Source organism: Rhipicephalus sanguineus, chromosome 6 (assembly GCF_013339695.2).
Source record: "Rhipicephalus sanguineus isolate Rsan-2018 chromosome 6, BIME_Rsan_1.4, whole genome shotgun sequence".
In the NCBI taxonomy this organism is placed as follows: Eukaryota; Metazoa; Arthropoda; class Arachnida; order Ixodida; family Ixodidae; genus Rhipicephalus; species Rhipicephalus sanguineus.
In genome coordinates, this window is record NC_051181.1 from 140103636 (window position 1) to 140125692 (window position 22057).

The window sequence follows — 22057 nt, forward strand, 5'->3', positions numbered from 1 at the left end:
ACCAAATGATTGAATAACAAAAAGCAATACTCGCCTCGGCATTAAATAGTCGAATAGGGTTTGTTTCAAAAGCTAATCGAGTTCATCGTGAACTTCGTTTTCCTTTCTTGCTGCACGTGCTCTTCATTGTTCTTGCTCTGCAAATTGGATGTGGCAATATTCATTTCCGGCATTGGAAAATCTTGTTCATAAGGCTTCCAGAGGACGTGAGGACTTATAGAGCTTTTCCATTTTTGGTGTACGTGTTGCTTGAATTCAAGTACCATAAGGGCTTCTCCTAATGCCTTCTTCTTATCTCGCTTCACCAGGATCAAATTCAACTCTGAGCCCAACTGTGTAGATCCAGTCTTGCCAAACATGGAGCTCATTTTATTCAAGGAGCTCGATTCTGTGTCTCAACACTCTGACAACGAAAATGCAAATGACGAAGGAGCCAGCAAGGCGTGGTACGTCCAGGTGAGAGTTCGCTTTTCATTTTTTTGCACCAGTTACGTGCATAACGAAATGCCTACTGTTTGGTAACCCGTATCTCACGAGACTGATAGAAACTGTTGAATTATTTGTCTAATTTCCAGTTATCTTAAGAAAACTCACCGAGAAAACATTTGGGGCAGATTTGAAATCTGTTAGTAACAGCAGTTAAATTTGTTGCTAATGATATAATCCGGGCTGTCTGTTGATAACCACTTGCTATAGGTGAAGGCACACGTGTGTACCAGAAAAAGGCGGTACTTATTGTCAGATCAAGTCTGTTTTGTTTTTTGTACAGGCACTAATATAGTGGCATATAGCATAGCATACTGTCACATGCGCCTCTATGTCGCCTTAGTTGAAAAGAAACAAAGCTTTTTATGTGCTTCCTTGATGCTTGAAAAATAGTTTAAGGTTGTTTTACATGGAAGAAATCAACTGGATTTAAATTTTTTGATGTTTATGGTTTGGCAAGGTGATCCATTTTGATTTCTCGATCCTGCACATCAGCTTTTTGTTTCAAGGAAAAGAGATGCACTTCCCACACTTATGTACAACTGTTCTCACTTTTATTTTTGTGTTTTAATTAGAGCTGTGCGAATAGCAAAATTTTGGGCGCGAAGCGAATTCGAATATTGAAGTGTGAGTGCGAATCGAATCGAATATTTTTCGAATATTTCTCGAATATTTCTAGAATATTTTTCGAATACTTCGAAGCGAAATTGCAGAAAAAAAAGTTAGAGAGGATTCCTAAGCAGATTCTTATGAGATAGCAACATGAAAGTGTTTCTTTTCGCTAGGTTGATGAAGCATTGGCGGGGTGGTGTTTCATAGTTGTCTTGTCAAGAATGAGGCAATGTAGACGCCGAATTGTATTTATGTACATGATTTGGTGCAACCAAAGTGGTGCCGACAACACTTTACACGTGATAGGCAATGATGCCATTTCCTCAGCCTCTCCTCCTCTTTCAACTTCAGTGGAAGCCCAACTGATGTGGCGGACAAGGGTGTGCTCCCTTCAAGTCCAGAGTTCCAAATCTGCCTCGTAGACGTCGATACAGTATATAAGAACATCTGAAATTTTGGATGCTAAAAAGCTTCGGCTTCCGATTTTGCGGACTTCCTGCCCGAATTTCAGGTCCAAAACAGCATTAATTGAGCCCCCACCTCTGCCACATCTGTCATCTCCATGTTGGAACCAGCGTTTTCTTGAGTTAGTACATTTGCGACCGTAGCAGAGCTTGAAAGGCAGCTTTGCCGCAACACTGGGGTGTGATGAGGTGAAGCATATTGAAAATCTAGGGACCACTTTTAATCGGACGTTGACTGTCTCTCGGCAAAGTCCGTAACGGAGCTTGAAAGGTAGCTTTGCCGCAATACCGGAGTGTGATGAGGTGAAGCATATTGAAAATCTAGGGACCACTTTCAATCGGACGTTGACTGAAGGCCTGCATGCAAACAAGCCGCTGACAATACTCACAGACTCCCAGCAGGCCTGCAGAAACTTCCTGCAGGGCAGAATTGGTGTGCCTGCGGCACATGTCCTTGCACAAATACCAAGGGAAGGCAAGGACAACTCCTACATACAGACCGTCATATGGATACCAGGCCACTCTGGCATCACGGGTAACCTGCACGCCGACCGGGCAGCTCGAGGCTTCGTACACAACCGAGCGCTCCCTACGTCGACTGCAACGGACCCGGAGCCAGTTGACCTCCAGTATGCCACAATACTGAATTACCACAGAGGGCGACGCCTAAGGTATCCACCACCTCATCAAAAGCTTGCGACGAAGGAGGCCACTGCATGGCGTAGACTCCAAACCGGAACCTACAAAAACCTACACACACTACACCGCATGCACCCCACATCTTACAGGGATGAATGCCCATGGTGCGGGGCCACACCAACCCTGTACCACATTACATGGGAGTGCACACTACACGACCTCGAACACCACAACATGAACACCTCATGTGAGCAATGGGAGGCACTGCTGTCCAGCCCGGCCCTCGACGACCAGATCAGGCTCGTTCAGAGAGCAGAGCGGATGGCAAGAGCCAGCGGAGCCCTGGACTAAGGGCCCCGACCATCAGCAGGGCCCCTACGAGGCAATCCACAGGAGCTTTGCCTGTACATAAATAAAGTTTGTCATCATCATCATCATGTCTCTTGCCAAAGTTCGACCGTAACGGAGCTTGAAAGGCTGCTTTGCCGCAATTCCGGGGTGTGATGAGGTGAAGCATACTGAAAATCTAGGGACCACTTTCAATGGGATGATGTCTTGGCAAAGTTCGACCGTAACGGAGCTTGAAAGGCAGCTTTGCCGCAATACGAGAGTGTAATGAGGTGAAGCATATTGAACATCTGAAGGGGGCACTTTTAGTTGGACATTGACCTTATTTGTTTTTGGGAAGTTCGAATAGTTCGAATAATAAAATTCCAGTGCGAATCGAATCGAATAACAAACACTATTCGAAAAATATTCGAAATTTCGAATATTCGCACACCCCTAGTTTTAATCTTTACGTAATGCATTACTAAGTTAGAATGTTTATCGAACATTTGTACTTTTGTAACACCTTAGTGTATGCCGGGGACCAGGGACATCAGTGGTCTTCGGCACTTTTCAAAAGACAGTGGGCTGCTTGAAACTAATATTCAAAGTGAAAATTCTTAGCGTACTTAAATGGACACTAAGGACAAATAACCATTTATGTCAGAGTGAAAGGTCAATGCTTGAGAGCGTCTGAAAGGTCAATATTATTCGCAGAAGTGCTTTAGTAATTGAGAAATCACGGTATATGTAAGGCACAATTTGCACCACCAATGAGGCATTCTCGAACATAAGCCCGGAATAAATAAACACAGGACGGAATAAAATGCAACTAGCACATTTCAGTCTGATTCATGCAAAACAAGAAAAAAAACTAGGGGTGTGCGAATATTCGAAATTTCGAATATTTTTCGAATAGTGTTTGCTATTCGGTTCGATTCGCACTGAAATTTTACTATTCGAACTATTCGAACTTCCCAAAGACAAATGCAGTCAACGTCCGGTTAAAAATGACCCCTTCAGATTTTTAATATGCTTCACCTCATTACACTCTCGTATTGCGGCAAAGCTGCCTTTCAAGCTCCTTTACGGTCGAACTTAGGCAAGAAAGAACGTCTGATTGGAAGTGGTCCCTAGATTTTCAATATGCTTCACCTCCTCACACCGCCGTATTGCGGCAAAGCTGCCTTTCAAGCTCCGTTACGGTCGAACTTAGCCAAGAGACAAAGTCTGGTTGGAAGTGATCCCTAGATGTTCAATATGCTTCACCTCATCACACCCCCGTACTGCGGCAAAGCTGCCTTTCAAGCTCTGTTACGGTCGAACTTAGGCAGAGACAGTCAACGTCTGATTGGAAGTGGTCCCTAGATTTTCAATATGCTTCACCTCTTCACACCCCCGTATTACGGCAAAGCTGCCTTTCAAGGTCCGTTACGGTTGAACTTGGCCAAGAGACAGTCAACGTCCGTTTGGAAGTGGTCCCTAGATTTTCAATATGCTTCACCTCATCACACCCCCATATTGCGGCAAAGCTGCCTTTCAAGCTCCGCTACGGTCGCAAATGTATTAACTCAAGAAAACGCTGGTTCCAAATGGAGATGAAAGATGTGGCAGAGTTGGGGGCTCAATTAATGCTGTTTTGGACCTGAAATTTGGGCAGGAAGTCTGGAAAATCGGACGCCGAGGCTTTTTAGCATCCAAAATTTCATATATTCTTATATATCGACGTCTACGAGGCAGATTTGGAACTCCGGACTTGAAGGGAGCACACCCTTGTCTGCCACATCAGTTGGCCTTCCACAGAAGTTGAAAGAGAAGGAGAGGCTGAGGAAATGGCATCTCTGCCTATCACGTGTAAAGTGTTGTCGGCAACACTTTGGTTGCACCAAATCATGTACATAAATACAATTCGGCCTCTACATTGCCTCATTCTTGATAAGAAAGACCACTATGAAATATGACCCCACCAGCGCTTCATCAACCTCGCGAAAAGAAACACTTTCATGTTGCTATCTCACAAGAACATACTTAGGGATTCTCTGCAACTTTTTATGTAATTTCACTTCGAATTATTCGAAAAATGTTTGAGAAATATTCGAAAATTATTCGAAATTATTCGATTCGCTTCGCACCCAAAATTTTGCTATTCGCACAGCTCTAAAAAAAACTTCTTGACGATACCTGTTTTGTTTCTTGCTGGGCTGTGCTCTGCCAAACCCCGTGCTCTGTTTTGCCGAAGCGCCGGCTGTCGGGCAGTAAAGCGAGTAAAATGCGGGCATGGCTGCATCAGAAGGCTGTTCTCAGAGGCGGGCAGTTTTGAATTGCGTTAACAGTATGAAGACCACTAAAAGGGAATTTTCTTTTAACCTAAGCATTTCCTTGGCACGAGACAAGCACTACGAGGTTTCTGGAACGCAATTTCAGCAATGGACGTCGACTTATTATTTGCCTTCAGTGTCCCTTTAATTGCTCGAACTTTTCATTCTAGAGTGAAATAGCTGAAGAGCCTGTACCTGCATCGGTTGACCAAACCGTGAGCCTAGAAGAGCTTGATCGGCCAACGGGAGTGCTACACGTCTGGTTTCTACTGTTAGAGGGCCTTGCCGGGGCTGTGGCAACGTGTCCTCGCCGTTACCAACCACACACCATTGACACACTGTTCCAGATGCTGAGGGGACTTCGAGAGGTTCCCGGTGAGTTTCTCACCATTGCATTCCCTGTCAAGCAGTGCAAGTTGCTAACTATGGAGGACTAAATTGAAGAAGACAGGCAGATTGATAGGTTTCCATGATAAATATAAAACTGCACATAAGACACAGGACAAAGGAAAAAGTGACACACGGCGCTGAGGGCATGAGGATGGAGAACATCGTTATGGAGGAAATCAGGAAGTCGGAGTGCACATGGCGAAGAGCACTCGAAATATGACCAGCAGCTTGATGTTATCTTTGAAAAAAGTACAACCCCTGAATTCTCTCAGTATTAACTTATCCGGCACAACTTGGAGGTTAACAAAGAAGCTTAAGAAATAGGTGAGGTCTGTGTAACGAGCAGTGAAAAAAAAAAAAAAAAAGAAGTGTGACGTTACGAGGCGAGTCCGTATTCAAAAGCAGGTGGAGGTGGCTGATATCCATGTTGACAATAACCAAATATGGAGCTGGGCAAGCCGTGTAACGTGTAGGGCAGATAACTGGTATTCTTTGAGAGTTGTAAAATGGGTGCCAAAAGAAAAATAATCACGGTCAAAGGTAGCATAGAATTAGGCAGTGTAATGAAATTGGGCGCCAAGAAGGAGTAATTGGGGATTGTGAGAGACAGGGGCATAGCCAGAATTTTTTTAGGGGGAGGGGGGTGTTTGACCTCCTCTATGCATGCTTGTGTGTTTGTATGTGTGCACATGTACACATATGAAATGTAAAAATCTGGCTAATGGATTGGTTGAATCCCCCTAACCACCCACCTGGCTACGCCACTGGCAGTTGATGTTCTTGCAGTGGATATAAGTAAGCTGATGTTGATATGACATTTATTACTGTGTTGAAATGCATGTCTGTAATAGATAGCTATTTTTTTAAATAGAGGAAGTAAATGTTTCTTAGTTATTAAGGCAAAGGAAGTCTGGTAATTCTAACCAATATATTGTTGCAGGGTGAACGCGTTACAAGCGGCTTTATCTGTTTGTGTTACATGCACACCAAGCTGAAGAATTTCACATAGCACTTCCACTTAGGATCGCCTGTTAATCTTAACTAGAAATACTAGTCATCAGGTTGAAGGCTTCACTGCACGCATTCTTTGCAGGGCCAGAGTTTGGTGTATACGCCGTGAATCACTTGCTGCTTCCGATGCTTCAAGGATGGTTGCGTCGGGCATCAAAGACATACCGTGGTTGGGATGGCTTTGCCAACAACTTCAAGCAATGCTGCGGCCTGGCAACAGAGCTGGTGGTGGAATACCTGGGAGAGCTGTCAGGTACAGACAAAACAGAAACATTCATTGGTGCTTCGATCATGAGCACATAGTGTTCGTAAAGCGTGACACTAGGTCAGCTAAAGGTTCATAAGGTCCGTTGATATGCTAAGTATAGGGACATCTTCCTCCTTTCTTGGATCTCCTCTCTCTTACAGGCAGGTAGTCTACCATATTCTTAACTCACACGTGCACAGAAGCTGAGTGGACATTTGAGAGCCGTTTACAGTCTCGTGTACATCACAGTAGATGACTGGGATTAAAGAAAGAAAAAAAAAAGAAAAATTAAGGCAGCTTCGCGCTAGGGGTGCCAAGCCTGAAGGAAGTGCAGAGCTGGGAAGCTTTCTTTGTTTCTTTTCGTTCTTTCTCTTTTTCCGTTTTTTTCTGGTCTTTTTTTGCCTTTATTTCTACTTATTTCTTCCTCTCTCTTAATCTATTTCTTTCCCTTTCTTTCTCTCTTTTTCTATTTCTTGCTTGCTTCCTCTTTTTCTCTATTTTTATACGTGGTTTTGCCGGGCCCCTAAAAGTACTCCGCACTTATCGTCATCACGGCGCTCAAAGAACAAGAGGAAGAAGACTTCTCCTTGGCGCAAGCGCGCACTCAATATGCTACAGATGGCTATGCTATTTGTGGTTTTGCCTGTGTTACACCAAGCTACAACAGCTTACGATGAAAGCATACGACAGCATATGACAGTATATGACAGCCTGGCCATCTAAAGTGCCTAGCACTTAAAAAAAGGTTGAAAGATTGGCCAGTAGAAGCAGAGCTGGCAGAGCGTCATGCAGCTGAGCTGATTAACTGCATGGTTCTTGTCCAATTTCGCAAAATCATTTTCATTGACCTATAGCTGAAACATGCGGTTAGTGTTACTGCACGCTTCACTGTGAGCAGTACTCGACTGCGTTAGGAAAAATTGGCTTTGCAGAAACAGCTAGAAATCCAGCATTAACCAATCGAATGCATCAGCAGCACTTCAGATGTTTCCATTACATAGCTTTTCAAAGAAAAAGCATAAACAGGAGCCATAGCAGGGAATATCCTTAGCATAAATTTTTAAAATCAATTTAAAGGTGGGGGATGCCTCAGTTTGTTGATGATTTTTAAACCAAAATGTGCTCAGTCATCTCAGTGGTCACACCCGATAGTGCTTTGCTAGTCCTTTAAATGGGTTCGCTGCAGTTTAATTAAAATGAAGTTTACAATTAATGGCCTGTCCTCATGCTGATGATATTGTTAGAAGTGTAAAGCAGTTTTATATTTAGGTTCTGAACTACCTGCCACAGTTGCAAATGATGTTATTATCGGTTAAAGTGCTTGGACTTGGCCAGGTCACTTTTTTCATCAGTAACAGCATTGGTTGGTATCATTATTGCATTATTGACATCAACTGAATATAATAATTAGTTCTTTAGAATTTCATTATGGTAGCAACAAAAAGGAGAGCTTGGGAAAGAAAGTTGAGTCACGGCATCAAAATAACATTGTTAATCTCCTGCTTTTCTCTGCTTGCAGCATCGGGTGCTCTTACCCAAGTAAGAGGTCTCATGCTTATGGTTCATCAGCTGTTCTTGGTATTGGCCGAATGCATCGCCCAACCAGTGGAGGTTGTGTCAAGGCTCGGATGCGCCTGCATTCGGTGAGTCGCACCTGCATGTAACTTGATGTAAGATAGAGACCATGTGAGGAGTGTAAGTATAATGCAAACCTTACCATCACTATCAAAGCTTTGCTCTTAGTATAAAACTATTGGTAATGTTATTCCGTTTTATTTTTACTTGTAGCAAGGACTTAAAAGTCTACATTTTAGTCCGGTAGATTAAGCAGACATTGTTTGAGTGCTATCAGTATGCCTTGCAGCCATCTCCTCTCTTTTGACAGCATAATTTTTGAAAGAATCCTATTGCAGTACATCATACAGTAAGCAGCATATGCGCATGTTGATTAGTATCATCATCATCATCATCAGCCTGTCTACGCCCACTGCAGGGCAAAGGCCTCTCCCATGTTCCGCCAATCAACCCGGTCCTGTGCTTTCTGCTGCCACGTTATGCCTGCAAACTTCTTAATCTCATCTACCCACCTAATTTTCTGTCTCCCCCTCACGCGTTTGCCATCTCTTGGAATCCAGTCAGTTACCCTTAATGACCACCGGTTATCCTGCCGACGTGCTACGTGCCCAGCCCATATCCATTTTTTTCTTCTTAATTTCAACTATGATATCCTTAACCGCCGTTTGTTCCCTGACCCACTCTGCTCTCTTCCTGTCTCTTAAAGGACCCCTGACAGCGAAATTTTTGTTGGTGACTTTTTGGCTGTAATTTGTAGCTTTGTGTCTGGTAATCTCTAAATTAAATCGTAAATGCTCTAGCGTATCGTACAACTAATTCTAGCGTAGTTAATTGTGACCATTTTAGCATCACTTCAAAACGCCCGCCTAAAAACCACAAGAAACTGGCGCCCCAGGCGGGGGAGCGACGTGCACTCAAGCTGTGGTGACGTTGACAGCGCGGTTTTCAAATCGGGGCCCTGAGCGCGGTAGAGATTGAAAGTATGTGGGTGCCTCAGTATGGGTTAAACCTGTCGAAAACTACCTCGACAACAGAGCCAGAGGGGTGCGGAACAATAGGCCTCACCGGGTGCCAGTCCCTGCAAACCTTCTGTGACGTCCACAATACTTGCTTTACACTTGGAACGTCACATGGGGCCTCTATCTACGTCATACCAGGATGTCGCAAGGTGCAGCCAACTCAAGTGAGCACTCACGCTTACTTTAAAACCAAATTAAGATATCTTAAAGGCAACGTTCGTCACTAATAATCGGTCAGATGTGCCCCCGTATACAGGAAAGTCAAACAACACAAAGATCTCGAGGTTTCAATTTTGGTGTCAGGGGTCTTAAGGTTACACCTATCATTTTCCTTTCCATCGCTCGCTGCGTCGTCCTCAATTAGTATTATATGCTAACTTATATTTTGTGAAATGTCTGCACCATTAACAAAGCATTAAGCATGGAGAAGCTTGTCCACTACCTGAGATCATTTTGAAGCCTGGAGCAGGTAAGATCTCAAATCACGAACCTTTCTTTGTTCTGTAAGTGTAACATTTGCACAGTTTAACATGTATAAAAGAAACGTAAGCAATAACATGTGCCAAATTAAATGTTATTGCACTGTTGTTCATTTGCATATTCCATCGCTTGAACTGCTTTGATATCCACTACAACTGTTCATGAAAATACTGAGAGAGGAAAATATATTGCAATTTATAACGCATATGAACGGAGCATATTGCGAATGCGACCGTAGCTATAGCTCCATTGTTGAACATCCTTTTGCATTTAGAGTGACCTACAAGAGTATGTATGCATGAAGGTTTGTGTTTTTTCTGAAATGTCATGAGGTCACGTTTTTCTGGTAGCACACATGCTGTTGAGCTTCTAGAAAAAAGGACAGATTGATCATATTGCATCTGAAGCATGGTTTCGAAAACACAAAGCACTTCTTTTTATGTGTTTATTTCACAAAAGAAAATATGTCATTGTAGTATTGGTGCAAGTATCAGTTGATGGCATTCTTGGGGAACGGCATTAAACTTAGAGGGAGTACTGTGTGGGTTATACATGTTCTAAATTACTCGCTTGAGTGGGATTCTTGCAGATTGCAAGCTCTGTGACTGTTCTATTCTATGTGCTTAGCAAATTGAGAAGCAGCAAAAGGCAAGCGATCTTTTACATATCTTGAATTTTGCTCTTTTCGTGGTGTTTCTTCTACGACATGGGCAAATGCTAAACCGAACGAGTGAATGTTAACCTTTAGGAGCTTCCCTCCAATTATAGTAGACTTTAAATATGACCACATGGCACTTGTGCAGATGCACTGAATGTTAGCTTGAGTTAATCTTGAGCATCCTGCCCGAGTGCTAGATTCTGACACCGGTATTTTCTAACACATCTGATCATCTCTCAAAGCGATAATCTCAAAGTGCCATCACAGCACCCCCCCCCCCCCCACACAACACACACACACACCCCCGCCCATTGGTCGAGGGTCGAGTGCGATAAACAACATGCTTCACAAGTGATGAAAGAATGAAAATGAAGCCATCACTTACTTCTCACAATGGACTGCCTTTGGTCCCTGGCTTTCCGGGAGTAAAAATTGGAAGTAAACAGTTCTTGGAATGCAACGTCAGGGGTCTTTGGCTGCCATTATCGCCAAAAAGCTGCGTGATAACACCCCTGCTCTTTAAACAATGACGGGACAGGTCCCACTAAGTAACACTATAGGGCATACTTTGCGCCAACCCTTTAGGTGATTAGGGGGCGGCGACCGCCCCCCTCCCTGCCCCCCTCGTGGCCCTCGTGCGTACGGCTATGATTGCCAAGTTTTCTGTAAGTTTCTTCTTTGTTGTTTCTTTTGTTTGTGCTAAGTTAGGCATGTGGTTACGGGTCGATGGCTGTCTTTTGGTAACGCCCTCCTTCAAGGGGCAACTGCTTCGCTGTTAAACGTTTTTGACTGCGTGGAACTGATCCCCTCACTGACCTTGTTTTCGCACCTTATTGGTTCCCCCCTTTTCCACCGAGCCTCACTCATGCCCCTCTCAGCGAGCCACTGTCCTTTCCCGCTTTCCGCCGAGCCTCACTCTAGCCCCTCGTGTCGCGTGACTAGCGTTACGCCAATGACGTCAATAGCACAGCTTCGCTATAAAAGACAGGTACGCGAAGCGACCGACAATCTTGTATCGCTTGGCCTTTGCGCCCGCTCCGGATCACCTTCGCGCGGGCCACTTTCAACCGCTACGGCTATCGCTTCGAGGAGCAACGGCCCGGTCGTTCTCGGCCGTGCTGCACGCTTCGCTTGCGCAGTGATTCCACTCCTGCACCAAAGTGCACCAAATGGGATTTACTGCGCCATCCTGATAATATCGACGGAAATTGCACCAAACTGCGCCAGAGGCTCGGGTTTGGGGGCGTCTATCACTGGCAGCCGCACCGCCGGCGCGTCAAAACATGTGCGTGCAGCTTGATCATATGGGGCCGCCAAAGTTGCAACCGCGGACTTATCCCCGTATTCAGAAACGCTCCTTCACTTGAACTTGACTTGCCACCGCCTTCAACGCGTTTCGAACGCGCTGCCCAAGGCGGTGGCAAGTCAAGTTCGAGTCGAGGAGCGTTTGTGAATACGGGGGTAAGAATTATTCCGCTTAATAAACAGTGCTAACCGAGTAAGCCATGATGTCATGTGCGGTGCCGACGCGCAGCCTCTGCTGTGCAAGGGGGCTTGACGGTAAAACGCGTTCTCTGCAGCGGCGATTCATCGGCGGACGACGGCTCTTCCAGAAACGCTGCTGGTAGCTCGCCTCAGGCGTCGCACGACACGTAATTAAAGCAGTGCTCAGTAATAACTACACGCGTGCCGCTAAAATGTCTCCTTTATGTTTCGGGACATCGCGGAATGAAATATGGGAATGCGTGCAATAGATATATGGAACAATATCGAATTTTCCGTGCTTCGCGTTCATGCAAGATCATCCAGAAGAGCTTTTTCGTAATTCCTTCCATCAGCACATACGGGTTTGTAATCGCTCTTGCGGTAAATACCCCCTAACAGGTTCTGCCCTTTCGAGCTCGTGAGTGCTAGGGTCCCAATTCGAATTTCCTGCTTGCTTTTTTAAAAATGTCATCTCATTAATAAAAGCATGCCTTCTGGTCGGAGCAGCCGCAATTCGGTTTGAATATGCGCAGCTGTCAGTAGCTGGCCCATCGCTGACGGACCTGGTGTCGGAAGGCCCACTGTGAAGCGGCTACGCCATGTTACTCGTCCGCCCCTCGCTTTCCAGGGTCAGTAGCTGACGGTTAAAAAAAAAAAATCACAGTTTGCGAAGCAGTGGATGCGATACCAAGAAATTGTTATACGAAATAAGGCTAGCAGCTAACTCTTTTGGGTCCGATTTCGTGTAACTCAATAAAACGCTGGTTTAAGGGAACATGGCCGCTCTAGGGGCCGAAGCGCTTTTCGGGCTGTCGGTTATCTTTACACGAAGTAAGCGTTGAGAGCACAGCAAGTTTACGCGCCGTCACCTGATGCCTCGAGATAGCGCGCGCGCCAGCGACTGGGCCCTTCGAGCGTCGCAGCACCCCGCCTCCACTGGCGTCCCTTCATACTCCTTACGGAAGACGGGCAGGACGTTTCCTCTCTGTTTGATGAGCAATCGATGGCAGGTGTCGCACGCTGGGTAATGTTATCGCATACACCCTCCGTGCGACGGAGACGGCCGCCTCGCTTCATCTCTGCATCGCAATAACTTGTGACGTCAGTCCCATGACATCGTCGCTTTGCACGGCCTCCGTGATCGGTGCACCGATCATGTAGGCGGCGCAAAACCACGTTAGGTGCAGAAAGCTTTCGGGGGAGGGGGGGGGGGGGTCGTGAGAAAAAGAAAGAGATGGCTTTCGCCTTCAAGTCGTCTTAGGCGAATGCATAAGCGACCCTGTGAGGTTTTTTTTTTTCTTTTCTTTTTTCTTTTTTGCACTGCACCCCAGAGGGCACTAAGGGGTTTTCGACGTATAAATGGAATGTCCTGGCTATAAACAGCTTTGCTGTAAGATGAAAACGAAGTTTGTTAAATCATGTAGTCCCCCGTTGAACGCATTTTGGGACACTTTCGCGGAAGCTTGACTTGAAGCCGATCTCCATCTTCCAGGCACCCCGCCGCATGCACAAACGGTAGTGTGGAAGCACTGCGAGAATGCTCTTGCTACAGCACAGAGAGGCTTCAGAAAGAGGGAAAGGAGTGTCGGAGGAGGTCGGATTTTTGAGGCTAGCTAAGTGATATCATGTTGCCTCCATCAGTACATTCGATCGAGAAGAAAAAAGAACCTGGCTCTCGCCTAGGAGTCGTGTTAGGGGAATGCATTAGGAACAGTGTGACTCTTTAACATTGAGGCACTGTTGTACGTCGCGGCGTTTGTCTACCAAGTCTGCTGATAACCACATAGACGTATTCAGAGTGTGATTTCATAAAGTACAATTTTATTGATCAAGTATTCTGTTTATTTGCTAGTGTCAAAAATAATAGCCGGAGAGGTTATTCCAGAACGCTCAACTGCATGATGCCCTTATCCTTGCAATATCGAGTGAAATAGGGGGTGCTCCTGAAATTTCTCCATGAGATTTGCACTGGCATCGAAATATTTCTAGCTCTTCATAAGAGGCCCGTAATAACTATATTGAGGTGCTTGAACTTAAATGCAACGTGCTTCTCCAGTGTACTCCAACATGTGAAATTAGCTGCTCCAGAGTGCTCCCAGATGCAGAACTACATGCTCCAAAGTGCTCCAAATGGAAATTGTTGCTGTTCCAAAGCGCTCCACAATGAAAATTTTTCTGCTCCAAAAATTGCCCCAAATCAGAAGTCCTCGGTAGCATCACTGCTTGCGCCTCCTACCCCCACTAGTGTAGTGGTTTAATGTTAGGAAATATGAGAAAGATGAAGATGGTTTACGCCTTCAAGTCGTCTATAGCTGTGAGACTTTATTCACCCTTTCACGCTCTCACGCGCCCATCGTCATTAAGTGGCCGCTGAAGTTTAGCATGTATTTATGTGCATCTTTCATCCACGCGTATTCGCGACACGTAATACTTTGCGGCATTGAAGTTTGAACAGGTTTCTTTTCTGGGCGTAATTTAGCCTTCGTTTGCTACCAGAGAAATTGGCTTGCGAGTCTCGCGAAAAAAAAAAAAAAAGAACTAGCGGGAGGACCGTATTTCGCAGGACAGCTCGCGCGTAATTAAATTTTTATCTCGGGCGACCTCTCCTCACGGGCTCCGGTCGAGACGCCACCTTCGGAGACTGATTGATTTCACTTTCGCGGTCTCTCCTTTTCGAACTTTTCTTTGTCCTTCGCGATTCGTTTATCTGTTTCGAGCTAGCTATACGATCACTACCGTCCGCGCTTTCGCGTTTTACTCGCACTTTTGGTAGTTTCACATCTGGTGTTTGAGTGCGTGTGTTTGTAATTTAAGAACTTTCGCCTTCGTTTCCAGCTCTGGCCAGACCCACCTCTACACTCTCCCCATCTTCCCGATATTCTAAACCTCACTTCCTTTTCATTCTTTTCCTATCTGTGCTTATTTCCCTTCGTCTTTTCTGCCTTTACGTAATGTAAACCTCGCTTCCGCTTCCGGTATGACGCCCCTCCAGTGATGGCCACTTCGCCTGCACTACCGCATAATCCTTCGTATAATACGATGTGACTAACTTGGGTTCTTTTTTTAATTTGGCGCGCCATAATTGCACCGCGCATTGTGTGACGCAGTTTATCTTGGTTTAAACCGGGCCGTTGTGGCTATGGCGGTTTGCTGCAGAGCACACGAGGTCGTGGGTTCGATTACCGGCCTCGGCGCACCCGCATGCCGATGAGGCCGAAACGGAAATAATAATAATAATAATAATAATAATAATAATAATAATAATAATAATAATAATAATAATAATAATAATAATAATAATAAACGCGCGTACGTCGTGCCTTGGAGGCCGCAATAAAGAAACCGTAGGCTGCCGAAATTAATACGAAGCCTTTCATTATATCGTATCACATCCCGCGTGATCGCTTGGGATATTAATTCCCATAATCCCATTCGGCTGGTCGAATCACATTTGTGTGTTTAAGTTTATGTTGGACTGATATTACCGAAAACCGAGTTACAATTTTTTTCTGGCGCCTTTAAAAGTGTATGTATACAATGTAATTGTATTGCATTCGGAACTGCATTAAATGCGAGATTTTACGGTATGCACTAGCCCCTCAAGAAGATGCAAAGAGGCCGAGCGGAAAAGCAAGAAAAAAGAACGATGATTAGTCATTCTGTCCGGTTTGTGCTTAGTCTCGTACCCTTGTTGCCACGCATATACAAGAGAAAGTCTTTAAAGAAAAGCAATCGGAGGGAGATGGAGGATATAAGGCGCTGTTTATCTCGGACCAGACCAGGCAAGCAAGTGGTTTCGCTCTCTCTCTGGCCGTCTTCGTGGAGTTCGCGTTCGAATGTTTTCTCCGAATGCTAATCAGCAATGGCTGCTAGATTGTTCCGCGCTCCGGCACAGAAACAATCTCTTGACGTCGTCTCATCCGCCGCTTCGGGAGGGACGATTAATTACTCGGAGGGAAAAAGGAACCGCCGCACTGGTTTGGTTCTTGGTCTTCCCTCTCGGATGGTCGCGAGACTTTCTGTGGACAGACAGGAAGACGACAGGCCACGTGACCCGCTTATATAAATCTTTAGCCTTCGAGTCGATGCGCGAAGAGATTTTCGACTCTCCATTCTTCTTCCCGTCTGCAGTCTATAGTCGCGTGCTGCGATGCCTTGCTTTTCTCACCCTATCGGGTCCCCTCTTTCTCTCTCTCTTTCTGTATTAATGATGCGTCGGCCGTTACTTGATTAGTGCGTGATTCAGACGCCTTGCATCGCTCTCTCGTTATTCATGGTATATAGCCTTCTTGCCTTCTTTATGCAGATGACTTCAGTGCTTAATGATTTGGGGCGACCACACAAACACGGTCGGACTGTCCGTTCACGCACTGCTGATGTAGTATTACGATCCTACCGATTCTTCGCCCAGAAGACTTTTATTCCGCATTGTGTTTCCATCTTTTGATGTGATCCTTAATGAAACTTATAGTATTACTCATGTATGTTATAATTATAATCTCACATGCATATTCGTGCTGTGAAGGCCGTATGCTGCAAATGTAAGGGTCTTCAAGGACCCAGTCAATCTACGTAGAGCGGCTTTTAGCCCTGAAGATTATTAAATCAAATAAACGGGCGATTGATTGATTGATTGATTGATTGATTGATTGATTGATTGATTGATTGATTGATTGATTGATTGATTGATTGATTGATTGATTGATTGATTGATTGATCGATCGATCGATCTGTCGGCTCCCTTTACTTTAGAAGGCTTTCTTGTGTGAGTGCCCTTGACCCACGGAGAAAGAAGTATTGAGCCGCCTATCCACGCATGTTCAGCATTATCAGCATTATACGCTTCAGTTTGTACTCAAGTATATTCACATATATCTCAACGACTATATATAGTGTTCCTGCGCCATCTCAATATTTTTGATCAGAGGCGTGAACTGGCGGAGGGGGGAGGGGGTGGGGGGCATGAATTCCCCCCGCAAACTCTTCTACGGGAAGTTCATGATAGAAATGTATCGTGTGAGTCGCGTATTTCATAAAAAAATGTCCTTACTGGATTGAAACCACCGATAAATCGTATTGGACGGTACAAGATCAAAAGGCGCATCGTAGAGCACCGATTATGTGAGATATTGGCGTTAAAGAGCATTGACACCGTGATCTTTCTCGAAAAAGCTAGTTTTGCGCTAACGGACTCACGAGTCAACTCACTCAGGCTCACCCAGACTCAGGTCAAGCCGTGAGGCTGAGTAATGTGCTGGTGAGTTGGAGTCTCGGTAGAGAAAAAGTTTAGTGAGTCGGAGTCCGAGTGAGTCCGGTTGAGGAAACTTTTAGTGAGTCTGAGTCCGAGTGAGTCCTAAGAGCAAAATATATTTCTTGAGTTAGTCTGAGTGAGCTCCAATTGCTCTGCCGACCTGTGCCTTCACTGCTTGGTGTTGGCCTGCGCGTGTGTATGCTTTGCAAAATGTTCTATTGCAAAACGTAAATATGAATCGAAAACAAAAAAAGAATAATGAAGATTTACGCCAGTACCATCGCGGTCTTAGCCCCGTGTTCACAAACGAACGATCTCATTATCTCTCGTTTTTCGTATCGTTTTTGTGCCCTTAGTTCGCGCTAAGTGCATAAATACAGTAAGCATGCAGGGCAAAAGATAAGTGACGTTGGTTTGTGAATACTGGCTTCATGTTTGTTCAGCGCCTGTTTAGTTTATGACGCACGTTGCAAATGTTCGTACTCGGATGTTTCTTCCTCCACTACTTTCTGATACTTTTTTGCCCACTGACTAAAGGCTGCCTCTTTTCTCCGCGTTTCTCGTCATAATTGGTTTGTGTCGTTTACATTAATCTCGGCCCATGTTTGTGCCGGAAAAGTGTCGACCCTCTGCGCACCCCTTCTTAATCTTCAGGTGTTGGTTTCTCCACTATTTCCCCACTCTTAATTTTACTTATTTATCTTCCTCTCTCCCTTCCTATGCTTTTACACTACGCATTCTCGTGAGACCAATTTCTCTTCGACCCCCTTCCCTTGCGCAGTACTTTCTTTTTCCAGATTGCGTGCACTGAATGCATGGCACGCCCCGGTTCTCTCTGTAACTTCAATAAAAAGCAAGGATGGTGAGACAGGGGAAAAGCAGAGTCATGAATGAAAGAAAGGAAAAAAAAAGAACCTGATCATCGGGGTTCGGGATGTGGCGTTGGGAGCCGCAAATTTGGCATCGTCACTAACGATGCTTGACTCTCCACCCCATCCGCGCACCAGATTTAAGTTCCTTTTTATCGCCGTATTTCTTTTTTTTTTTTCTGTATCTCGCTTCTGGCATCAGGAGGCGCATCAGCTTTTCTTAACGCGCCTCGGTCCGCTTTGGAATGCGTAATTAATGCCCCGTTAATTACGATTTTATCGCGAGCGCCGCTCTTCTCTTCTTCGTCTCTCCGACTCCCTCGCCTGCCTTCATTTGCAGGGTTGGGAATACTATATATCTCTCTCCGGGTCTCGGAGGCTACAGCGTTACCCGTTGGTCTCGCAGGGTAACGCTTGCCTCGTGATCACGCGTGGGTCCTGTGGGTCAGGGTTTTCGTTCTGGTTTTTCCGGTTTGTGTTCTTTTATAAAGCTGGTGGTGACATTTAGTTGCTGACGTGAATATATCTGCGCTTGTTTATATGCGTGCGCGCGTAGCTGGTTTGTTGGTTTTTTTCTTTAGTTTTTGAATTATTCGCCAAGTGTTCTCCAGATTAGAAAAAAAAAAACATACTTTTTTTTATTCAGCAACTTTATCAGCGTTTATGCATCCTAAGCGAGAACAATAACGGGCATCGCCTGATTACTGCTCGCTGCTTTATAAGATCGTTTTCCCTTTATTTCGCTTCTTTATTTCTCTCAACGACACGGGACTTGATATTAAATGAACGCCAATATTTTAGTGTGACGCTCATCGAATTTGGCAGGGGAAGTCATTTTTTTCTCTCCAATTTTTTCAACACAACTTGGTATGTTTGAATAGGCAAGTTTCAATGCGCTGCCCGGTACAGCTATCAGCGCCGCCGAGGTGAAATCCACGCGCATGCGCAGTTACAACGCGCCCAACGCACGCCCCCGCGTACATTTTGCGTAGAACTCGTATCGGCGTCCTTAATCCATTTCAGTCACGATGTCTCGATATAGAAACGCGTCATACATTTTGAATATTCTAAATTGTGATCACGGAGGCACAAATCCTAAACATATATCGCTGAATGTAACGGTTACCCTCTGCTGACCAAAAACGACGTCGTAAGTTGCTTTAATAATAATTGTTGGGGTTTTACGACCCAAAACCACGACATGATTATGAGGGACGCCGTAGTGAAGGGCTCTAGAAATTTCGACCGCCTGAGGTTCTTTAACATGCTCATAAGTCTAAGCACACGGGCCTCTAGTATTCCGCTTCCATCGAAATGCGGCCGCCGCGGCCGGCATCCGATCCCGCGACCTTCGGGTCAGCAGTCCAGCATCATAGCCACTAGACCACCGTGGCGGGTGTAAGTTTCTTTGGTGCGGAGTACAATACAATACAAATGTAATTAGGAGGTGCATTACCAAGTCTGATGGGAAGAATGGCGTGTCTCTTTGCGTCACTAACTGCTCATTTGTATTCTTACTTTCTTGCAGTAGAGGGCCGTCAACTAAAGAATCGCTGCATCTTCTGTATTTGTTACCATAGTAACAAATGGTTAAGTTTTTTTTTTTAAGTGTATGGCATGTTGCCTATAAGAAACATGTGTTCATAATCGACTGATTTTTTGCAATTATAAGTACTGGTCTGAACTTGCCTCAGTGTTTATGATGCGTGTGTCAAACTTCTTTCGGCAATGCTTGGGTCGTGCTTCGAGAAAAATATGTACATTTGAACGTTCTGAAAACACTTAAGGCATGGATAATTCATGACTGAGTGGGCTATTGTATTACCTTTCTAACGTGTCCCCAAACTCCGAGCTTACCTATATGCACCGACCGTGAACCTAAAGCGTTCACGTACCTGCAGAGCTACTAGTTTTCGTGTTCTCTTACGACTGAGAGAGAGAAACAGCTTTATAGATTCCATCTTAAACGGAAAGGGGCTGTGAGATGAAGGCTAAGGAGGTTATCCTACTCGCGGTAGGCCTCCTGTACCACCTCAGCCCACCTCAGCAGGATAGCCTCCTGAAGTTCCGGGTTGTAGCTGCTCAGCGAAATTTTTTTCCGTTCGCCACAGCCCGCATTTCCCAGGGCGAACTCCGCGACATCACCACCGGTGGCTGTTTGGCGGGTTGGTTAACGCCGGTCCTGTTTGCCTTTCGCCCTGTGGGAGCTCCGTCGGCTGCAGCGACATCGCGTGGCGCGCGCTATGTAGCGCCATTCTGCGGCGCACCGTTCGAACCCACCGAAGGGATTCCTTCGTTTAGACGAGACGAGCCATGAGTCTTCATTAAAACCGGCTCGAACTTTTCCAGCTTTTCTTCGTTGGCCTCCCACAGCGCGACTGACGAAATTTTCGACACGTCTATACGTAACCCGGAGTGCCGAGTGGTGTTTTCCGTGAAACCAAATGTTGGCATCGGGTGGTTTATTTTTATTTTTTTCTTGCTTGATACTTCACAGAAGTCTAAATGCACTCAGGAGGAACGAAAAGTTACTATTATTTGCGTATACTGCCTGCCTGTATTCCAGGCCTTAGGAGGGGTTACTTAATACAAGATTCTACGGTATACTGTAACGTACAGTTCGCAACGAAGGAATCGATAATAGAGAACGTTGTCGAAACCCTCATAAGCTTAACAATTGCAAGAACTTACCGTCATGCGCAGTGCAAGGAAGGTACAGTCTGCGCCAAAAGTTTTGACCACGAGACATGAAAAAAACAATATTCCTGCTGTTTCGGCAGGCAACCTTGAATTTAGGTTTCCGGCCTGTTCTAAAACGCGCTGGCAGCATGTATTGTGCAATTTGACCGAGTACAGTCACAAATTGTTGGGAAACTCCGTTTTCTCAGACCTATAGTGGTCTCTAAGCTTTTGAGGCCGACTGGACATGGTGAATATATGGGGATTAACGGCACAGTTGCAATTAATTACATTAGAATTGTCAACCTAAGTAGTATAAGTACACCTGGAAAACGCTAATCACTGTAATTTAAAAAGATGTGTTACGTGAGTAAACTATAGGACTACGCGAATGAGCAGCACAAGTAATGAAATACACATGGGATGATCACTTAAAGTAATCGCTCTGTGAGTATTATCGCGGACCTATGGACATCAAGAATTCCAGTCGCCGCGGCGCGCCATGTTTAACGCTTGACGCTCTTTGTGCAAACCCGTAAACACAAACTTCTAAATTGCAGAGCGGAAGCACAGTATAGGCTCGGTTCAGGTCGTTAACATTTTTATTAATTCAAGACGGTTGTGCCGATGAATCAAAATTTCGTTTAGAACAGAACACTTATTTGAGGATACAATAGACTTTCTTTTACGCGGGTGTGTTTGCACGCGGCTACAGAACCTTACATTCGCGGTGTAGAAACAGCGTGTTCATGACCCCCATAAACATCCGGACATGCGTTTATGACAGCCAAATTATTGAAGAAATAAATCAGTATTTTTCATCTGTTATTTACTCGTAGGTTCATGTTCTTGATGTGTTCACGTACGAAGAAAATGCCGCATACAGTGTTGATCTCTTACGCGTAGCATTCTTGCTTACACGAAAATAAATTCTTCAAGCATTGTAACTCTTACTGCATGGGGCCAGCTGGAATACTCTATATATTTATAGGCTACAGTAACTTGCTGTGTTGTTTTCACGCACCAGATTTCGCAGGCTGTTCCAGCAGGCTCAGCCGGGAGTACTTTGGATACCGCGTGTGTAAATATAGAAACGGTTTTCATCATAGTTCAATGGCTATTGCCACGAAGAGCCCTAACGTTTCTCCTAATGGAATGCTGAGATGGTTGAAAGGAAAGCGGCAAAGTGATTAGCGTGGTTTGCGCTTGTTGGGCTGTATATAACGAACGTTCGCAACTATATGGTTACGGAAGTGGCTGTGAAGACCGGCACGGTTGTACACAAGCTCGTATGCGTACACGCATTCGTTTACGCTGCGAAGAAACGAGCGCGCAAACCCATCGAACGAGTCTCCGTAGATTTATTCCCATCTCGCGCACGCACGGGTGGCCTTTTAACGAGGCATTCGAGAAACGCTTTGGGTAAAAGCTGGCACCGCCGCACCAGCAACGACAGGCGGCGGTGGCATTAGCGGTGAGATGGTGAAAACTAGCAAGAAAAGCTGACGCCTACCGACCGACAAGCGAAACAGCTACAGCACCAGCCT

The 22057-nt window shown here is 45.2% G+C and overlaps 1 protein-coding gene across 1 annotated transcript in view; it reads left to right on the plus strand.

Moving 5' to 3' along the window:
* LOC119396560 (brefeldin A-inhibited guanine nucleotide-exchange protein 3-like) overlaps positions 1–22057 on the plus strand; it is a 74102-nt gene that overhangs the window by 33417 nt on the left and 18628 nt on the right. The window contains 4 exon segments of the mRNA XM_037663822.2: positions 309–456; positions 5017–5221; positions 6330–6500; positions 8014–8137. Of these exon segments, the coding sequence (XP_037519750.1) occupies positions 309–456; positions 5017–5221; positions 6330–6500; positions 8014–8137 (648 nt within the window).